Raw genomic sequence first — 21,424 nt, 5'->3', positions numbered from 1 at the left:
CCTGCTTTTTTGCAGAGACCAAGAGACAGAGAAATAGGAAAGCTGTAAAGTGGGAAAAAAGGAGGGCTTCTGATAGGCACTGATTGCCATGTAGGCTGTTGGCAGGTAGATGACCCAACTCACCAGGAGGGAGGTATTCTTAGGTGAATGTTTAGGAGATGTATTTGACTCTCTCTGGTGGAACCTAACTTGCAAGCAAGAACAAAAACTAGGGAAGCTGTCAGTTATTATTCAAGTCTTAATCAAGTCCTGGTGATTTTGGCTTGATTGTTACAGGAGTTATTGTTTGGCTTGCTGAACTTTTAATAGACAGTGGTCTGACTTCCTATGAGTCTGACTTAGAGGTGGTAGGCTCGCTTCTTGGGCTGGTTGCTGTAGATTGTCAGAGTTCTAGTGTTACGTGTGGCCTGGCCATTATCCATTTGATTTTCAGTCTCTCAGCTGAGAAAAAGAAGAGAGTGTAGCAGCAGACCAAGGAGGTAGATAGAGGAGGCCACATTCTTGGGCATATTGGGTGCCATAATCAAGAAATGCTATGTGAGATCCAGAGCTCTGGGCTTTTTTGGAATTTCCTGAAATTCATTCAAAGGAAGCAGACTCTTATCTTCAGCACTTTGGGGATTAAACGTCCCCTTGACATTTCAATAAAATAACAGGAGTAGACTAAATTCCTTATTTTCTTTCTTCCTCCCTCCCTCCCTTGTCTCCTTCCTTGTTTTCTTTCCTCCTTATCTTCCTTGCCTGCCTGCTTGCTTTCCTTTCTCTTTTCTTCCTTTCCTCCTTTCTTTCTTTCACACAGGTCTATTCATTCATTCTTTTTTCAACCGTATGAACAGAAAAATAATCTCCTTTCTTGAGAAAATAGATATTTTGTTTGAAAAAAAGTCATTCACAAAAATATCCCAAATCATAATAGAAGAAGCAACTAGAACTCACTGCATTGCAAGGTCACACTGAGAAAGAACCCTATGACTCAGCAAGAAAATACATAGTTTAAAATATCCCTTTCTTTTTAACTAATGGAAGTATTATCTGTAAGTGAGCACAGAACATCATTTCCCGAGCATTCACAGTTACGTAACTGTTTCCCTGACTGTGGTGTAGGGTAAATGCACTCAGTAGAATTGCTGTTTAGCAGTGAAGTAATGGAGTTCAGATGTTTGGCTCAACCTGGCTGAGTGTGAGACATTGGCACCCCTGCTTACCCCCAACATCCAAGCTTGCTTTCTGCTTTCCTCCTTCTGTTGACCTGAACTAAGGCCTGGGAATTTATAACAAAAACATCAGTTAACAAATGCCAGGTTCACACAGTTAGGGGTAATGATCTCTATGATGCCTCATAGTTTCTCCATGGGTTTTTATACCTGTCAATTTATTTTGTCCTGATAACCTACCTATAAAGTAGCCTGGAAGAATTCCGTTCTCCCCTATTTTTCAGATACAAAAACTGAAAGAAATGGGTTGCCGAGCCCCAACTCACACAGCTGATTGGAATTACAGAATTGAAAAGGAAGCCAGGGGTCATCTCAGCTCAGCTGCTCACTTTACAGATGCAATGCTGGGAACCACTAGGTCCCCTGGCCAGGTCCCACCTCCTGATTTCCTGCCCTTTTCTTTTCCTGCTAGGAAACAATTCCCTTAAAGGGAATGTCTTCTGATATATTGAAAAAAAAAAACAACTTTATTTATCAGGCTTGCTGTCTTTTTATTAATAGAGTTTCTGAAATAACAGCAAGCTGATGAGCTAGCATCAGTAGAGATCATGTGCTTCATAGAACAGTTTTACAAAACATGCACATTATAACTCTAAGAAAACATACCTTGGAGGCCTGTGACTGCAGTCTTATACTTGTAAAGTTAGAATTTCCTTTATATGCTTCTACGATTAACATAAAGGCTAAAAGCCGGAGTATGCAGAAGTATAACTGCCATCACAAAGCTTAATGCCCTAAAACAAGAGCATCTGAAAGGAAGAATACTGAAAACCCTTTCTGAGTTTCAAGTAACTTATCTTTGATTACCTGAGATCAAATTTAAGCAGTTGATTCAGTAAGCACCTCTCCTGACCTTTTTTTCCATTTTTCTTATCTATAATTATTCCCATATGATTCACACAGAAATGGAAATTTGGCAATTACTTAGCTAATTTGATTGGAGTTGACAAGCAGCTAATTAATCCCACCCACTCTTCATCCAGTTTAGGTACTAAATTAGTTGATTTAGCTCCAAGGAAGCATGGGTCAAAATGGCAAGATAATTCACTATGTGTATGTTATTGCCATTATATTTATGCAGACACACTCACTATCTAAGTTTATCGTATCTGTGATCATTATATTTGCATATGTACATATATATACACATACACATATGCATACATTAGGCAGAGAAATGAAGCTAAAATTGACTTTCTAAAGTTAGCAAGGTGATTTCTTTGTTTCCTATGGCCTAATTATTTTGTTTCTGTAGCATTTTACATTTATAGTAATGACTAGAATTCCAGTAGAATGCCACTCTTTCTCCAAGGTGTTCAAGCAAGAACAGCTCATTATAGCATCACTAAGAGGCTATATTAATTGAGAATGACCATGGGTAAGTAACTTGGCTCCTCAGAGCCTCAGTTTTCCCGTTTATAAAAGAGGGACCACACATAAAGTGTCTATCACATGTCTGGCACATTGATGACATTGAGTATAAGGCAGTGGTCCCCAGCCTTTTTGGCACCAGTGACTGGTTTCATGGAAGACAATTTTTTTACAGACCTGGGAGGGGAGGGGGGTGGAGGGCTGTTTTCAGGATGATTCAAATGCATTACATTTATTGTGTGCTTTATTTCACAATAAAGTTAATACTATTATTAACTTTAATTATTATTATATCAGTTTGATAGTAATTATAATAATAGTATTAAACACATTTAATAATTATAAAATTATGAATTATGATTATGAAATTATAAAAATAATCATCACATGCTATTGTTATTATATCAGCTCCACCTCAGACCATCAGGTGTTAGATCCTGGAGGTTGGGAACCCCTGGTATAGGGCCCATTCCTGCCCCTTACTAACTTACTTATGCTAATACAGTTGCTCCTGGTAAAGACAAAACAGCATTATCAGCTTCAGAGTAATTAAAACCTTAATACTGAACACAAATCAGTTAAATAGGACACAAAAATCAATGTTATCAGGAACGTGAGCTGAGTCAATTACTACAGCTATTAAAGAGAGTAAAAACCTGTGTGCTCCAGTAAGCCTAGAGTTTCATATACATTTATTAAGGGAGTAGTAGAGGAGAAAGGTTGAGAACCCAGGCCTGGTCTCAGACACACCTGGAAGTCTATCTGGCTCTGTGTAGGGCCCTATGTAAACACCCTCTCTAAGCTTCAGTTTTCTCATTTATAAGATACAAACAAAAGCACCTAGTTCACAAGGATCATGTGACTATTTACAAAGTGCTTAGCCAAATGCCTGCCACCGAGTAAAGGTTATACCTGTTGTTACTATGACTGCAGAAGGTTTCTCCATCCAAGCACGCTTTCTCATTTTCTCACAATTACACCCCCTAACCAGAAGACTTGGGACTTACGAATCAACTGCACACACTGAGCCCTCATCTCCTCTGTCCCTAGGGATGGTGAACTTCAGTGAGGTGTCCGGATACCCCGTGCTGCAGCACTGGAAGGTCCGCTCTGTCATGTACCACATCAAGCTCAACCAAGTGACCGTCTCTCAGGGTGAGCGCAGCTGTGAGCCATCCCTCCCACCCACCCCTGGCGTATGGAGTTCCTTCCCAAGGGCGCAAACCTTTTATCCATGTTGGAGATGCCGTCCAAAAATGTAGCCACTGCACAAGATCTATAACCTGTTCACTCGATTCACCCTTCAGGGCAAATGGCTGGAATGGGATCATTTTCTTAGCATAAATTAAATTGCAAGTTCTATCTCGGATGATAGAAGAGATGGAAAGGGCACTGTGGGAACCATGGAAGATGAGCACCTACTTTATCATTTTTCCTGGGGTCATACAAAAGCAGACTTTTTATAAACTGACAGAATAAAATTTTCCAAATGCAAAGAGTATACTTTAGAGGTTCTATCTACTGAAAGAAATACGAGCCAGAGAGCAATAAAGAGGAAGTGGTAAAGAAAAATAGAAAACAACCCACTCCAGTATTCTTGCCTGGGAATCCCATGGACAGAGGAGCCTGGTGGGCTACAGTCCACGGGGTCACAAACACTTAGACACAACGTAGTAACTAAACAACACAACAAAGATTTCTAAACAGTAAGTAAACAAGATAGAAAGATACAGATTTATCTACTATATATGTGTGTGTGTATGTATACACACACACACACACGCATACTTATGTCTCTGTTTCTAGTAAGTTAAGGAATAGTGAATTCTAAACTTACTTAGAATAAATTATTCCAAAACAGAACAATGAGGCATCTTGTGTAAGTATTCTTCAAACCTTAGTGATAAATGCCTTGAGTCAAGTTTTTCCTAACATTTGAGCAATCCCACTGAGAAGTTTGCAGAAGAGGAAATATCTAACAAAACGGCCTTAACCTAGGTTTGCATCCCTATTTCACCTCAGCCCCATGGACTAGAAGAACGTGACTCCGCTCCTTGCTCGGGAGCTACAAGAATGTTCCAAACCTGAACTTTATGCTCCAGAGTCTGGCTTCACTGTGTTGAGTGAAAGGGGGACTAGAGCTGAATGCTTTTGTTGACACAGGATGACAAGACAGGGTGAGAGGACTCAGGGTCGGCAACAGGGAGGCTGAGCTTTAGGGCCAATGAGAGAGAGATGGAAGGTCAGGGGTAGAGAGAAAGAGCAGTGAGACATATACTCACTAAAGGTAAAGCTTGATGCAGAGAGAAAGAAGAGGCATTAAGGATATAGAACATCTCCAGAGTACACACAGGGGTTTAGATCTTTTCTATCACCAGGGTTCTTGGCAAGAAGGGATTATTAGTGAAGTATAATCTACTGGTGCAGAAAACGCCTAGAATGAGATAAGCTACTCTTCATTCTAGAAACACATGGCAATAGAGACCCTACCCTGAGCACATACTTATTTGCACGCAGCCCAGATGCCATATGCCTACCAGGGGATAACAGATGGGTATCTCTGCTGCCATGTGCCTTTCGAAGCCGCACATGGCATCATGGATGATATGGGTGTCTGCACTTGGGGTCTTAAGCTTGAGCCATGCTCTCTCTGCCTTGCTCTGACAGGACACAGGTGTGTCAAAAAGAAGGCTGTACAACGTTGGTCAGAGAAGATACTGGGTTTGAAAAATTTGCCATAGATTATCTTTCTGACAAACATAATTCTCTTAAACAGGGAAAGCAAATCCAAGATTTGTCTGGGGAGGTGAGTGAGGCGGCAAACAGGTTCTTTCTTCCGTTTGCCAAGTTCTTTCTTCCGTTTGCCATTTCCCGTCTTTATATACTTTTTTCCTAAATAGATATAAGCAGTGTTTTAGTGACTTTCCTTATTATTCGTCTTCCATTGTCTTTGCATTACCAATGTCTCTGCATGAAGAGCAAAATCCTGCAGACTTTTCTGATCCCTATACACAGTTAAAATGCATTTTACACCGTGACCTTGTACATACACACACACTCACGTACACACAACAGAAGTTTCATGAAGCCATATTTCATCTTCTGATGGGAAATGTTCTCTGCTGGTATTTGTGTTTCTATTTTAAACTATGCTATTCTCCTTCATTTTGAATGCTATTATTTGAGCTCACTAAGTTGATTTAATGTCATGATTGTGATTTGAAAAAAAAAATTGACTTAAGCAGGTGGGTGGTGGAGATGTGACAATGTTTTACTCAACTTGCACAAAGTTAACAACCAATTGGCTTGAAGAAATATTCTTTTAGGAACTGAAATGTCTGCCTCAGCTACTTGGAAATACTCACCTGATAGTTCCAGCCAGCTCTCCAGCATCACTTTGGGTCACGTGGCACTTGCGGATTTGAGGCTGGAGGGCCTGAGAAGCCGGGATACCCATATTATGAATCCTCACTCTTAATCCTGGGTGATGTTTCTCCATAGCCCTCAGCAACGCCCTCCACTCCCTGGACGGGGCTACATCTCGCGGGGATTTTGTAGCCTTGTTGGACCAGTTTGGCAACCACTACATCCAGGAAGCTATCTACGGCTTTGAGGAATCCTGCTCTATCTGGTACCCAAACAAGCAGGTCCAGCGGCGACTCTGGCTGGAATATGAAGACATCAGCAAAGGTGAGCAACATGCTCATTGACAAGTTCTATGTTTTGTCCAAGCCCTGGCCGCCTGCATGCATCTATGGGACCAAATGTAGGGAGTCTGTAGGTGAAGGTTTAATTTGCCTCAATGCTCTTTCCCATCCTTTGAATTGTCAAGGTTTGGTTACTAAAGCTAAATATCAAAACAGAGGTATTTGGGGAAACTTTAGATACAGGATAGAGTCAAAGCTATCTGGTCACTGACCTGGTTAACGCAGGGAAAGTAATCTAAAGGTTTTTACCAGCCACCATTCATCCTGCTACCACAGCACAGGCAATGTATTAGACAGTTCTGCAGTGGGGAGGAAAGAACAGCCTTGCAGCCTCCCTGTCACTTCCTGCCCCCAGCAATCCCATCCTGCGCTGACTGGCAACCCCTTCCAGTAACTAACTGCATAGCAAACCCCTTCTCATTCCATCCTGCCCTGTGTTTAGGAGCATTTTTTCCTGCTGCTCTGTGCTATGAGAAAATCTCCATTGCCCTGGGTATTTATATAGCTGTGGATAACAGTCTCACAAATGTCCAGTGTTTGATGGCAAGTTAGTATTCAGTCCAAGTATGTATAAGGAACTGGAATTTCTCAAACCTTTTGGATTCACCTTCTAGTGGAGGAGGAGTACTGGCTGGTAAATTTGTATTCTGACTGAGCAAGACTCGGTTTAGAATTGCCATTCATGGAATTTCTTCATCTGAGCTTATCCTCACAGCATTCTGATGAGGCCAAATTATGGAGGTGTGAGTTGTTAAAGGGCAAGTGATAAAATGAGCACAATGAAAACTCAAGAAGTAGGTCAAGCTAAGATTTGATGACAAGGCTTCCCTCTGAAACTAGGGACCCTCTGCTGCCAGCAGGGCTGCAGTGGGGAAAATGTGCTCCCATGGCTTAGATGCTCTCTGAGCTCCACACAGATTTCTGTTTTGTCTTGCTTAAGAGGTAGTAGAGGCACGAGAGCCTCTCCTTCCACTGGACACTTTCTTCCAAAAGAGGCAAGAGGCTTGTGCCTGGGCTGCAGACTTCCTCTCCCGTCCCCCACCAGGTCCTGATTCCTGTAAGCTCAAAGACACAACCACAGGCTTCTTGTCTCCATTCAAATGTCAACATCTTAAAATTACTCTGATTCCAGTTTGCCAAGAAAGGAGTATAATGTAAGTACATTTCGATAAGACCAGTTCCAGTTGGCAAAACTTTCTTATGTTTCCATGCCAGAGCCTCCTGATTGAATCGAAGGGCTAAACCCTCCTCCATTTCTGTTTGCCAGGGGTTCAAGGATTGCCAGGCTCTGGGACTGCTGGGAGATACAAGTCTGACCTTCCTCAGAACTCCTGGTTCTGCCCCTTGCGTCTCTCCTGAGCATTGTAATATCCTTACTAAGCCCAAGAGGAACGTTTGTCCATGGCCTTGGCATTATGCCCTTATCCCTCTTGATCTCATGCCATTCTTGCACACAGGACCTGGTTTTATCACAGTCCAACTGTTGGCTTCATTTTCCCATAAATATGATGTATATCAGCCCTTGCTTGCTGTTGCTATTAAAAGATATTCAACCACTTTAGTATGTCTAGTTTGATCTGTTGTAGTTGTTCACATATCCCTACCCCTCAGCTGACCCCTAACTCTGACCTCTGTGTCACCCACTTTGGGTCTCTTATCCTTGGGTCTGATTCTTACACTAAAATAGTTTTCTTCTCTCTAGGCACTAATTTCTTTTTATTCCAAAAGCATGAAGCCTGCTACTGATTAAGAATTATAAGTACATAAGACAAAGGAAGATTTTCTTCTGCTTTTCTGCACTCTGGGGACTGTTGTTCCAAAATGGAATTTATACACGAGTGGTGACAAGTGTTCTGAGAGGACTATACCTACCATGACATAAAAGTGACACCTTTTTAGACTCAAGTCCTTTGATTATAGGTTCTTGCCTGCTCTAACTTTTAAAACTTTCCAGTGAAAAGGGGTTTTCTGTTCTTTGCTTTTGTACCTATGATTAGGTACCTAAAATTGCTTATGGATTGAATAGGAAGGGAGGTTTGTCAGGGGTGAAATGAAGTGGAAAGATCATAGGGCTAAGGGCTGGGAATCTAGAATCAGCTAGATGACTTTGTTTATTCAATTAACTATCAGTGCCTTCCCTGTAAAGCTCTCATGGTGCCTTCCAGCTCAGACACTTTATGGATCCTCGAAGCCTCCCTTCATGTGAGAGGTTTCCTCAGGTCAGGCATTTGCATTAAAGACTTTCCTTCTCTTTCTTTAAATCACTATGCAGCTTCTCAAGGGTGGGTTCTATGCCTTATTCAACTTTAAAATCCCAGGGTCCAGCACAGAGCTGGGCACAGGACAATCCCTCAACAAGTATTGGTTGTTGTTGCTGCTGCTGTTAGTGATGGAAGTGGTGGTAAAGGCCCTTCTCATGTGATGACTTCATATGTGGGTTTTATCACAGACACATGAAATGGTTTAGGTATGCCTGACTGATGAGAATTCAGAGGTGGATATGAAATCTTTTTGATGTGGACCTGTTTTAAAGTCTTTATTAAATGTATCACAGTATTGCTTCTGTTTTATGTTTTGATGTTTTGGTGACAAGGCACGTGGATTCTTAGCTCCCTGACCAGGGATTGAGCCCACATTGGAAGGTGAAGTCTCAACCACTGGACCACGAGGGATGTCCTTAGAGATGGATATTTTTGACCAGATCTTCAAAGGGCAGCCTTTGTTTCAGTGGATACTTATGTGTCATACAACCAGTATATGGTTTGGTCAGACCAATATTTAGGATCACTTGTCTTCAGACAGGGCTTCCCTTGTGGCTCAGTGGTAAAGAATCCACTTGCAATGCAGGAGACCTGGGTTTGATCCCTGCATCATGGAAGATCCCCTGGAGAAGGGAATGGCAACCCACTCTAATATCCTTGCCTGGAGAATCCCATGGATGGAGGAGACTGGTGGGCTACAGTCCATGGGTTCTCAAAGAGTCAGACATGACTGAACTACTAACACTTTGACTGTCTTCAGACAAGTCTGACTGGAACTCCAGTCAGAAAAGATACTTCCCATTTCTCCTTGTCTAAGATTAGTCTCTCTTCTTTTCTACAGAGCATATAAAGGCTATCTGAGTTGAAATTTTCCAACCTCGATCTCTCCACTTATACGCTTACTTCCATCTTCTTCCTTATCATCCTTTGCCCTCGTGCCTCAGGAACTGTAGTGAGTTCCTTTTCAGTTGAGTCTCTCCCCCTGTGCCCTTGCTTCCTTCCCTCTCTGCTTCCTCTTAGTCCTCACTCACTGGTCTCCTCCTTTTTAATCCTTACAGCCTCTTCAGCCTGAGTTTCTATTTTCAAAAAAAAATGAAATTTTTATAAATATGCAACTTTTTAATCACTGTTTCCTTTCAACATGTGCTGTGCTAAGTCGCTTCAGTCATGTCTGACACTGTGCCACTCTGGACTGTAGCCTGCCAGACCCCTCTGTCCATGGGATTCTCTAGGCAGGAACACTGGAGTGGGCTGCCATGCCCTCCTCCAGGGGATCTTCCCCACTCAGGGATCAAACCTGGGTCTCTTACATCTCCTACATTGGCAGATGGGTTCTTTACCACTAGCTCCACCACACATCACAATCAGATTTCTTAAGCAAGTCGTTTGTACATCTTTTCTCTATTTCCTCAACTTCTTTTCACTCTTCAAATAATTTCCTCCAACCCTGTTACACTACAGAAATAACTCTGGAGAGGGAAACTAAGGACGTCCTAAGCAGAGTTTCTGTTTTCTATTCTATAGAAAACTAAACTAAACTAAAACTGAACTAGCGTTTTATTTTATCTCGGCTGAAGAATTTGTTCCTGTTGGCCAAGTCTGCCTTTTTGTAAATTCTCTCCTCTGGTGTCCCTGATGGTATTCTGTTCAGATTCTCCTTATTAATCTTGGGACTTTATTTCTTATTCTTTTTTGCCCTTATTCCTCTAAAGAAATCACTGAAGTTTTGGTCGTTTTTCAGGATTTCATCCTTAATATTCATCTCATCTTCACTGATGCTGGGTGATTCTCTCCTGTATCTACTTCAACCCATATCTCAAATCCTTCCTTTCTCCCTGAAATTAAAAATCTCATTTGTCGTGAGTGTTTACCATTTCTACCTGGATATTCCATGATCATCTCTTTTCTCTGTATTCGTGAACCACATTGATTCATGAACCACATAGTAGATTTGTGAACCACATTGATGGGCCAAAATATAAAGTGAGGAGCCCTTCTTTATATTCTCCTCCCCGCCTCCAAGTTCAACCATTTACAAAGTTTTCTTCTTTTTAGCACCTAAATATTTCTTTAACAGGTGTCTTCTACTATCCAGTTCTCAAAATTGCATCACTTTACAGTATCAGCTGTCATAGGAGATACTGAAGTAGCATCCTCATGTGCCTCTTTTTGTTCATTTTCATGCCTGTCTAGTCCATTCTACATTTCACCATCTATTATCATTTTTAAAATGCTCCTTAATGACTTGACCCGTCAGCTTGAAGCCTTTCACTAATGCCTTACAGCATGAACCTGGCTTCACTCCCTGCCTTAGTTTCCTACGGCTGCTGTAACAAATTACTATGAACTTGATGGCTTAAAACATCATACATTTATTCCCAAAAGTTCTGGGACCAGAGGTCCAAATCAGTTTCAGTGGACTGAGCTCAAGGTATCAGTGAGACCAGCTTCTGAAAGCTCTAGGGGAAAACCGCCCCTTGCCTTTTTTGCCCTTTCCAGCTTGTAGTGGCTACCTGTATTCCTTGGTTGAGTCTCCTTCCTCCATCTTCAAAGGGCATCACTCCAGTCCCTGAGCGGCATGGTCTTCTCTCTAACTCCTCCTGCCTTCTCTTATAAGGAGCCTTTTGATTACATTGGACCCAACCAGATAATGCAGGATGCTCTTCCCATCTCAAGACTCGTCATTTAAGCATATCTGCACAATCTCTTTTGCCAATCACTGGTAACATTCATAGGTTCTAGAAATTAGGACCAGGGCATCTGTGGGAGCAAACATTCAGCTTCCCATCCCCTCTGCCCTCTCTAGCTATTGTGTCACTGACCATTCCCTGCCTCGAGCATTCCCCCTCTCTGATGATGCAAGACCACTTGCATCAATCCAAAAATGGGTGCATTTGATTCCATACAGTTTTAGGCTTTGAGACTCCCTTCTTGCTTCAGTCTGAGGCCATAGGTATGTGCTCTAAAGTTTCTACAACTACTTTTCTCACTCAGAAATTTTCTTCTTGGGCCCCTCTCTTGCCCTCTCCCTTGAAATTCTCTTCTCTAGTGTCTGTTCCTTTGTCTCATTTCTGGGTGGATCTTATGCTCTGCTTAGGCCCTTAGGATCTACAGGTTTGTCTTCCTGGTTATGATTTCTGTTTCTCGCTTGTGTCTTTTAATCACAAACTTCAGCTCCTTAAATTACCATCTGCAATTAAATGATACCCTGACCCAATGTCAGGCCCCAACTCTGGGTCCAGGGTCAAGATTCCCACTGGTTTGGAAGAGGGCGTCGAGCTGTTCCACACTGTTGAGCCTACCCAACCTTGTCTTCTATCTACCTGCATTCTGTTACCTCAGTCCTGCTCTTCAAGAGCCAGTTCTAAAGTTTCCACTTTCACCAAGTCTTCCATGATGCTCGTCAGAATCTTTGCTTCCTGCTTTATGCTCTTAGAGCTCCTTATCTATATCCGTTAGCAGTGCTCTTCACATGTCCCTGTATTGTCATTTCCCTGTATGACTGTCTCCCGTGATAATAGACTTGAAAGCATGTACCATATTTCCCTGACTTTTGTAATTTAAAAAGTTTATTTAAAAAATGCAAAATGTATAAAACAGAATAAAGTGAAAAATAAATCTTCTCACTCTTATTTCCCAGTAATCTAGTTCCACTCCCCAGAGGCAACCAGGAAACTATTACTACAGTTTACTATCTATCTGTGCAGAGATGCTCTATTCCTAACCATTTGGAAGTGAACAAAGCAAGTTGCAGAAAAGTAGATATATTAGGGTCTTGTCTGATTCAAAAATGCTGTATATAAAAATATGCATATACCCATCTACATAAATATAATCTTTAGCCTCTCTCTCAGGGCCTTCCCTGGTGGCTCAGCAGTAAAGAATCCTTCTGCAATGTAGGAGACGCAGGAGATGCGGGTTTGATGCCTGGGTAGGGAAGACCCCTGATGGAGGGCGTGGCAACCCACTCCAGTGTTCTTGTCTGGAGAATCCAATGGACAGAGGAGCCTGGTGGCGTACAGCCCCTAGGGTTGCAAAGAGTCAGACACAATTGAAGTGACTGAGCAACACGCACACACACACACATTCTCTCTCATACTACATATGTACATTTGTATGTGTGTGTGTGTGTGTGTATACATACACACACAAATTACCTGTTTATTTCAAGATTAGGGATATGGTATAGGGTAGGGGCTTTTATTTTTATACTAAAACCTTCTTTTGCTTTTCCCACAATAAGCATGGGCCACTTTTCAATAAAACTTTTTTAACACATTAAAAATATATTCTGAAAAGTTTTCTATTATCTCGAGTAAAGATTTAGAAAGTTAACTGGAAAAAGAACAAAACATCTGTTGTATTTACAAAGAGCTGAACCCTAGATAGAAATCTGGGAGGAAGTGCAAAACAATAGATCATTTCTTATTAATCTTTGAGTCTTCACCCCTGACACAGTGCCTGGCGTATAATTTGCATCACTATTGTCAAACGAGTAAATCCTTTATTTTGTTCTTACTTCAGAAGAAACCAGTAAAAAGAGGCATAGATCTGTAGATTTCAGACAAGTGACCAAAAAAGTTGAACCTTCTTCAAAGAAGAACTTCCACAGGCTTAATTTTAATCCTTAGCCTGACACATTGAGCTCAGTATATTTTCTTTCTCTCTTTCTTCTTCCTTTTGCTTTTTGGTACTCCATTTGGGAGTGGATTTCCTTGGGTCTTTCTTCCTTTTCTTTTCCAGTGTCACTTTCATTGCTACGTTAGATCTGACCTTTGGCATAGCTCTTCCTTGCCATTGCTTTTGGGACATATCCGTGGTATTATATGGGTGACAGTTGGTGATAAGCAAGCTCTTCCTGGCAACCCACTCCAGTATTCTTGCCTGGAGAATCCCAGGGACAGGGGATCCTGGTTGGCTGCCATCTATGGGGTTGCACGACTGAAGCGACTTAGCAGCAGCAGCAGCAGCAGCAAGCTCTTCCTTTCTGCTGTACCTTCTAGTCCATAATCTACTGGGGGTTAGGCAATGGTCAGGTGGTGGGGGCATTGATTAGTTGGTTTCCAGCCAGTTACTTCCTTTCCATGGGGAAAGCCAAGAAGAATATCTTCCTCTTCTTCCAAAACACAAGCTAAGAGTTTTTCCCTTAAGGGGACTCTCTAGTTCTCAGAGGTCTTAAGTTAGGTTAGAATCAAAAAGAGAAGTAAACCACCTGAATGACATTATATTTCTACCACACAGAATGCCACCTTTCCCACTTGTCATCAATTAGTTTTTGGGTGGATAGAAGCCAGGAAAGACCCAATTGGTTCATCTTCCTAAGACAGTGATCAGATTTCGGCCATAGCTGAAGCAAAAACAATAGCTAAATCAGTCATCAGCATCTGATCCAGTCTGTGAGAGTTGGTCAGCAGAGACCTAGTCTGGTGTATTTGATGCGGGTATGGTCCATAGGCTAACGGGCATAACTGTGCTACATGGCACAAAACCCTGTTACGTTAAAGGCAGAACATAGAAAGCCAGTGAAGAATAATAACTTATGTCTGTATAATACTTAATGTGTTACAACCCCAGGGTTGCAAACCAGCTGCAAAGGCTCTTTTTATGTACATTTACAATGGCAAAGTTAGCACTCAAATGGCAAAGCGATTATAGCATATAGCTATTTTCTTTCAATGATTAATTAATTCATTCAACAAACGTTTGCTGAGGGCCTGCTACATGCAAAACCCTGTTGTGAGCAGAGAGGGGGTTTAGAGGAAACAGCTGTTCTATGGCATTCCCAGGCAGACAGGCCTGATGAAGGTGCTACTGATGCTGAGCCGGGTGGTGTCATAAACAGCAGCTTCCAGGAGGCTCTAAGCTTTTTGAAACATATGTCTGAGGATTTAATTTGAGTCTTCAAGTCCCCAGGCTCTGGTGCAGAGTCCGGAGTAAACTGGATCTGTAGGTTGAGGAAGAAGTTATCAAAATAATATTACCAAATAGCCTCTTATGTAGCCTTCCTCATTTAGTCCTCAAACATGTGTGCTCACTCACTCAGTCATCTCTGTCTTTTGTGACCTTGTAGGTTGTAGCTCGCCAGGCTCCTCTGTCCATGAAATTCTCCAACAATAATGCTAGAGTGGGGAAAAAAAAAAAATACTAGAACAGGTTGCCATTTCCTCCTCCAGGGGATCTTCCTGAACCAAGGATTGAACCCAAGTCTTCTGAGTCTCCTGCATTAGTAGGTGGAGTCTTTACCACTGTGCCACCTGGGAAGCCCTCCAGACATGTACACCACTTAAGTCTTACCTTCCCTATTTATAGATAAGAAAATAAAGCCTCAGAGAGCTTAAGTAACTTGCATGTGGTCACCAAAGCAGTACGTGACTGAGTGAAGACAAGAAGAATGCCTTCACCTACGAAGATACATTGCAGATGGTGACATGCTATTTTGCCTGCCAATGGCACAAGAAGAGATGAACGTGGGAAGGTTAGTGGACAAAATGGAAGTGAGATCAAGATGGAATTGAAGCCGAGTCACTGGTCTAATTGAATATCACAATATCACAGATATCACATTCAATATCACAGATGTCAACCACGGTTAGACTTCATGATGGATCTACTGCCTTTCACCTTGAGTTTTCTGGATTTTTGGTTGCTGGTGTTGACCATACTGACAGAAAACTACTCAATCTAATCACACTAGGACCACAGCCTTGTCTAACTCAATGAAACTAAGCCATGCCTGCAGGGCAACCCAAGACATGCGGGTCGTGGTGGAGAGGTCTGACAGAATGTGGTCCACTGGAGAAGGGAATGGCAAACCACTTCAGTATTCTTGCCTTGAGAACCCCATGAACAGTATGAAAAGGCAAAATGATAAGATACTGAAAGAGGAACTCCCCAGGTCAGTAGGTGCCCAACACGCTACTGGATATCACTGGAGAAATAACTCCAGAAAGAATGAAGGGATGGAGCCAAAGCAAAAACAATACCCAGCTGTGGAGGTGACTGGTGATAGAAGTAAGGTCCGATGCTGTAAGAGCAATATTGTATAGGAACCTGGAATGTCAGGTCCATGTATTAAGGCAAATTGGAAGTGGTCAAATGAGATGGCAAGAGTGAATGTCAACATTCTAGGAAACAGCAAACTAAAATGGACTAGAATGGGTGAATTTAACTCAGATAACCATTATATCTACTACTGTGGGCAGGAATCCCTTAGAAGAAATGGAGTAGCCATCGTGGTCAACAAAAGAGTCCAAAATGCAGTACTTGGATGCAATCTCAAAAATGACAGAATGATCTCTGTTCGTTTCCAAGGCAAACTATTCAATATCACCGTAATCCAACTCTATGCCCCAACGCTGAAGAAGCTGAAGTTGAACAGTTCTATGAAGACCTACAAGACCTTTTAGAACTAACACCCCAAAAAGATGTCCTTTTCATTATAGGAGACTGGAATGCAAAAGTAGGAAGTCAAGAAACTCCTGGAGTAACAGGCAAATTTGGCCTTGGAATGCAGAATGAAGCAGGGCAAAGACTAATAGAGTTTTGCCAGGAAATACACTGGTCATAGCAAATACCCTCTTCCAACAACACAAGAGAAGACTCTACACATGGACATCGCCAGATGGTCAACACCGAAATCAGATTGATTATATTCTTTGCAGCCAAAGATGGAGAAGCTCTATACAGTCAACAAAAACAGGACCAGGAGCTGACTATGGCTCAGACCATGAACTCCTTATTACCAAATTCAGACTGAAATTGAAGAAGGTAGGGAAAACTGCTAGACCATTCAGGTATGATCTAAATCAAATCCCTTATGATTATACAGTGGAAGTGAGAAATAGACTTAAGGGCCTAGATCTGATAGACAGAGTGCCTGATGAACTATGGAATGAGGTTCATGACATTGTACAGGAGACAGGGATCAAGACCATCCCCATGGAAAAGAAATGCAAAAAAGGAAAATGGCTGTCTGGGGAGGCCTTACAAATAGCTGTGAAAAGAAGAGAGGCGAAAAGCAAAGGAGAAAAGAAAAGATATAAGCATCTGAATGCAGAGTTCCAAAGAATAGCAAGAAGAGATAAGAAAGCCTTCTTCAGAGATCAATGCAAAGAAATAGAGGAAAAGAACAGAATGGGAAAGACTAGAGATCTCTTCAAGAAAATTAGAGATACCAAGGGAACATTTCATGCAAAGATGGGCTCAATAAACGACAGAAATGGTCTGGACCTAACAGAAGCAGAAGATATTAAGAAGAGGTGGCAAGAATACACAGAAGAACTGTACAAAAAAGATCTTCATGACCAAGATAATCACGATGGTGTGATCACTCATCTAGAGCCAGACACCCTGGAATGTGAAGTCAAGTGGGCCTTAGAAAGCATCACTACGAACAAAGCTAGTGGAGGTGATGGAATTCCAGTGGAGCTATTTCAAATCCTGAAAGATAATGCTGTGAAAGTGCTGCACTCAATATGCCAGCACATATGGAAAACTCAGCAGTGGCCACAGGACTGGAAAAGGTCAGTTTTCATTCCAATCCCAAAGAAAGGCAATGCCAAAGAATGCTCAAACTACTGCACAATTGCACTCGTCTCACACGCTAGTAAAGTAATGCTCAAAATTCTCCAAGCCAGGCTTCAGCAATACATGAACTGTGAACTCCCTGATATTCAAGCTGGTTTTAGCAAAGGCAGAGGAACCAGAGATCAAATTGCCAACATCTGCTGGATCATGGAAAAAGCAAGAGAGTTCCAGAAAAACATCTATTTCTGCTTTATTGACTATGCCCAAACCTTTGACTGTGTGGATCACAATAAACTGTGGAAAATTCTGAAAGAGATGGGAATACCAGACCACCTGACCTGCCTCTTGAGAAACTTGTATGCAGGTCAGGAAGCAACAGTTAGAGCTGGACATGGAACAACAGACTGGTTCCAAATAGGAAAAGGAGTACGTCAAGGCTGTATATTGTCACCCTGCTTATTTAACTTCTATGCAGAGTACATCATGAGAAATGCTGGACTGGAAGAAACACAAGCTGGAATCAAGATTGCTGGGAGAAATATCAAGAACCTCAGATATGCAGATGACCCCACCCTTATGGCAGAAAGTGAAGAGGAACTAAAAAGCCTCTTGATGAAAGTGAAAGAGGAGACTGAAAAAGTTGGCTTAAAGTTCAACATTCAGAAAACAAGATCATAGCATCCAGTCCCATCACTTCATGGAAATAGATGGGGAAACAGTGCAAACAGTGTCAGACTTTATTTTGGGGGGCTCCAAAATCACTGCAGATGGTGACTGCAGCCATGAAATTAAAAGACACTTACTCCTTGGAAGAAAAGTTATGACCAACCTAGATAGCATATTGAAAAGCAGAGACATTACTTTGCTGACTAAGGTCAGTCTAGTCAAGGCTATGGTTTTTCCTCTGGTCATGTATGGATGTGAGAGTTTGACTGTGAAGAAGGCTGAGCGCTGAAGAATTGATGCTTTTGGACTGTGGTTTTGGAGAAGACTCTTGAGAGTCCCTTGGACTGCAAAGAAATCCAACCAGTCCATTCTGAAGGAGATCAGCCCTGGGATTTCTTTGGAATGACTGATGCTAAAGCTGAAACTTCAGTACTTTGGCCACCTCATACGAAGAGTTGCCTCATTGGAAAATACTCTGATGCTGGGAGGGATTGGGGGCTGGAGGAGAAGGGGATGACAGAGGATGAGATGGCTGGATGGCATCACTGACTTGATGGACGTGAGTCTGAGTGAACTCCGGGAGTTGGTGATGGACAGGGAGGCCTGGCGTGCTGCGATTCACGGGGTCGCAAAGAGTTGGACACGACTGAGCGACTGAACTGAACTGTTGACTTTTTGGTTGTGGGGGGAGGAGTGGTGGCCCACAATCAATGGTGACAACTCAGTTTCTGGAGGAGTATTTGTTTTCCTGTGCAGCAGTGCTTCTCAAAATTTAATATGCCTGTGTATCACCTGGGATCTTCTTGAAATGGCGATTCTGATTCAGTAAGTCTGAGTGGAGCCTGAGATTCTGCATGTCTAAGAAGCTCCTGGATGACACCAAATAGCAAAGCTAGATTCTCTCCTCAGAGACCAACAGGGTGTGGGTTCCTTCATCATCCTGCTTATCCTACCTGGTGCAGGAACCTCAACACAGGAGCCACAGCACGGTGGACTCGAGGGCTGTGTCCTGGTGTCGTCTCTGCAGAGGACAATCTGTCATAGAGAGGAGGACAAGCCTGAATGGTTTTCACTTTGGACCAGGACTTTTCTCCAATTAAGCCATTGATTATTAGGCTTGTGTGCAGAATTGAACCGTCTTAAGCCTTTGGACACTGAAAGGAATTGGAAACATGCCAACAATTAGGATTAACTGTGATAAGCTTTTTTTTTTTTTTAATCACTTTGTACTGTAGACAACACTATCCTCATCTTACTATCTCAAGGATTCTATTTTTAAAAAATAGCGTTTGAGTCCCCCCAGTTGTTTTACTCTCAAAATAAAAATTTATTAGAGTTTCATATTTTAACCTGGCTAGTATTTTAGTTGATGGGATGACAATTCTGGTGGCAATATTGAACTTCTTTCATATAATGATGAGCCTGACAATAGTAACATCTTGTCCATAATATACAAGTTAGTAGTTGATTATATAGCTTTCTGGATATAGCTGCTCAAAATATGTAAGCTTTTGCCTTCACAGCTTGATGGATTGCTTCCTGAGCGTGGGCTCATTCATTCATTTATTCATTTCCTTCCATATCTGAATATTGGTCTAGGCACTTTGCATACAGTGGAGAATGACACAGAAAAACTTCCTGCTTCTACAGAGCTCACATCTTAGTGAAGAGAGAAAGTGGCAAGTGACAAATAAATGAGAGCGATGATTCTAGACAGTGATAGATACTATGAAGAAACTAAAATCAGAGGATGTAATAGAGGATGACTGGACGATGGGGAAAGGGGTGCTGATTAAGATGGCAGGCATAGAGAAGGCCTCAATGATAGTGATGAAGCAGGGCGTTTGAGCTGAGATCTGGCAGAGAGAGCTGATCATGCAAAGATCTAGGAACTGAACAGTCCAGGCAGGGACGTAGAAAATGCAAAGGCTTCATAAGTTTTTGAATTCTCATAGCTTGTAGCATCATGTAGCACATATAGAATTTACTTAGAAAATATCAGACTCATATCCACTATTACTGAGGGGAAAGAGGCCTGAATTCTCTGGTGGACTATGAAGAGAAGAAACTCTACTTCTATCCAAACTTGTTTCCTCAATTCTGCAAGCTAGGCTGAGATCCATTTGTTCAGCCCCCACTTCTTTTATCCAAAATGTAGATCAGTTCTCAGTGGGCTGCCTGTGGTGCTATTGATCCAAGAGAAATAAGCATATGGCAGCAGGTTTAAGAGTACAGTTCCTATACTTACTGAGACTTTTATCTTGATCTTAAGTTATGGTCTCTATAACAAAACTAATAGTTTATCTTTGCACAAAAAAAAAATGGGGGGAAAAATTGCAAGATAAGTAATGAGACAATGGGAAATTCTGCACCAAGGTGAAAATTTGAACTTGACATCACTTGGGCTTTCTGCATTTTGGGGGATGGATGCCTTGTGTCTTAAGTGCAATATGTCTATATTATAGTCCATCCTACTCTAAGGCAGTGTGGTGAGGAAAAGAGCACTGGTGGGGGGAGGGGGGCGGGGGACAGAGAGGGTGGGGAGCAGTCAGGAGAACTGGGCTATTGCACTCAGCTGAGCCATTAGCCAGCCAGCTGACCTTGGGTAAATTACTTAACGCTCTTCAAAATCATCTTGCCATCTGTATAATAACTAACTTGAATTAGGTAATACTTAGAGCTTCTTTTACTTTTAGTTCTTTGTGACTCTATATATACAGCAAATTATTTCTACATATTAGAAATAAAATAATAGATAATAGATAGAATAATAGAATAGAATAGATAATAGAATACTATAATAATAGAATGCAGCATTTAATAAGGCCTGGATCAGGTTCAATAGGCTAATTCAACTGATACTGCAATGGAAGGAGTTTAATACTGTTGTTTATAGTGAGAATTTAAAGTCAGGCAGATAGGTGTCAGAATTTTTATTAAGTTTACTTAATGTCTGAGAGCCTCATTTTCCCTCTCTGTAAAATAGGGCTATTGATACTTAGCTTACAAGTAAGGATCAGATACAATAATTATTTGTGAAACAGAGTGTCTAGCATCCTGTAACTGTTCTATGCATTTTGACTCATTATTAGCACTATTATTATTACTAGCATTATTTCAATATAATTTTCAGTTCAGTTCACTAATTTTTGAACAAAATAGCAGCTGATCAAAATGTCAGGGAGTAAAACTGGATAAATGTGTTCTTCCTAGAAATACCGCTGTGTCTTTTAGAAGTCACAAATCACTAACTAGCCCAGTGGAACAGGGACGTCAAACCTCCATTACAAAAATCAAGACCAGAATCACATCTTTTGGGAGCTATTTTCAGTCCCAGTTATGTAGCTCTTTTGCTGAGAAAAGACCAGGAAATAAACCCCACCCATATGAGAGGGATTTTTGGAGGGGGGATGGGGGAACGGAGGCTATAAGAATGTGCTCTCTATGGAAAAGCATCCCTGGGAAGCTTTGATAAGCAGCTGGCTGTTGCTGCTTTTTAAGTGCAGAAGAGCTGTCAGGTGCCTCTCCTGAAGGGGGACATTCATGCAGGTGTCCAGCTGTAGCAGCCTTCCCTTTACTTTTGACCTGAAACCTGCCCTGTCTGGTTGCACCGGCTGCATAAAGATGCAGACTTCGGTTCCCCTTGAGCCCCAGAGGTGAGACCTTGGCTCTAGTAAGC

The 21,424-nt window shown here is 41.8% G+C and overlaps 1 protein-coding gene across 1 annotated transcript in view; it reads left to right on the top strand.

Moving 5' to 3' along the window:
• ASTN1 (astrotactin 1) overlaps positions 1-21,424 on the top strand; it is a 368,181-nt gene that overhangs the window by 264,355 nt on the left and 82,402 nt on the right. Inside the window, exons 15-16 of the mRNA XM_069546136.1 lie at positions 3,636-3,740; positions 6,087-6,275. Of these exons, the coding sequence (XP_069402237.1) occupies positions 3,636-3,740; positions 6,087-6,275 (294 nt within the window). The remainder of the gene's footprint in view (positions 1-3,635; positions 3,741-6,086; positions 6,276-21,424) is intronic.

Source organism: Ovis canadensis, chromosome 12 (genome assembly GCF_042477335.2).
Source record: "Ovis canadensis isolate MfBH-ARS-UI-01 breed Bighorn chromosome 12, ARS-UI_OviCan_v2, whole genome shotgun sequence".
In the NCBI taxonomy this organism is placed as follows: domain Eukaryota; kingdom Metazoa; phylum Chordata; class Mammalia; order Artiodactyla; family Bovidae; genus Ovis; species Ovis canadensis.
This window is presented reverse-complemented; position numbering and strand designations above follow the sequence as displayed.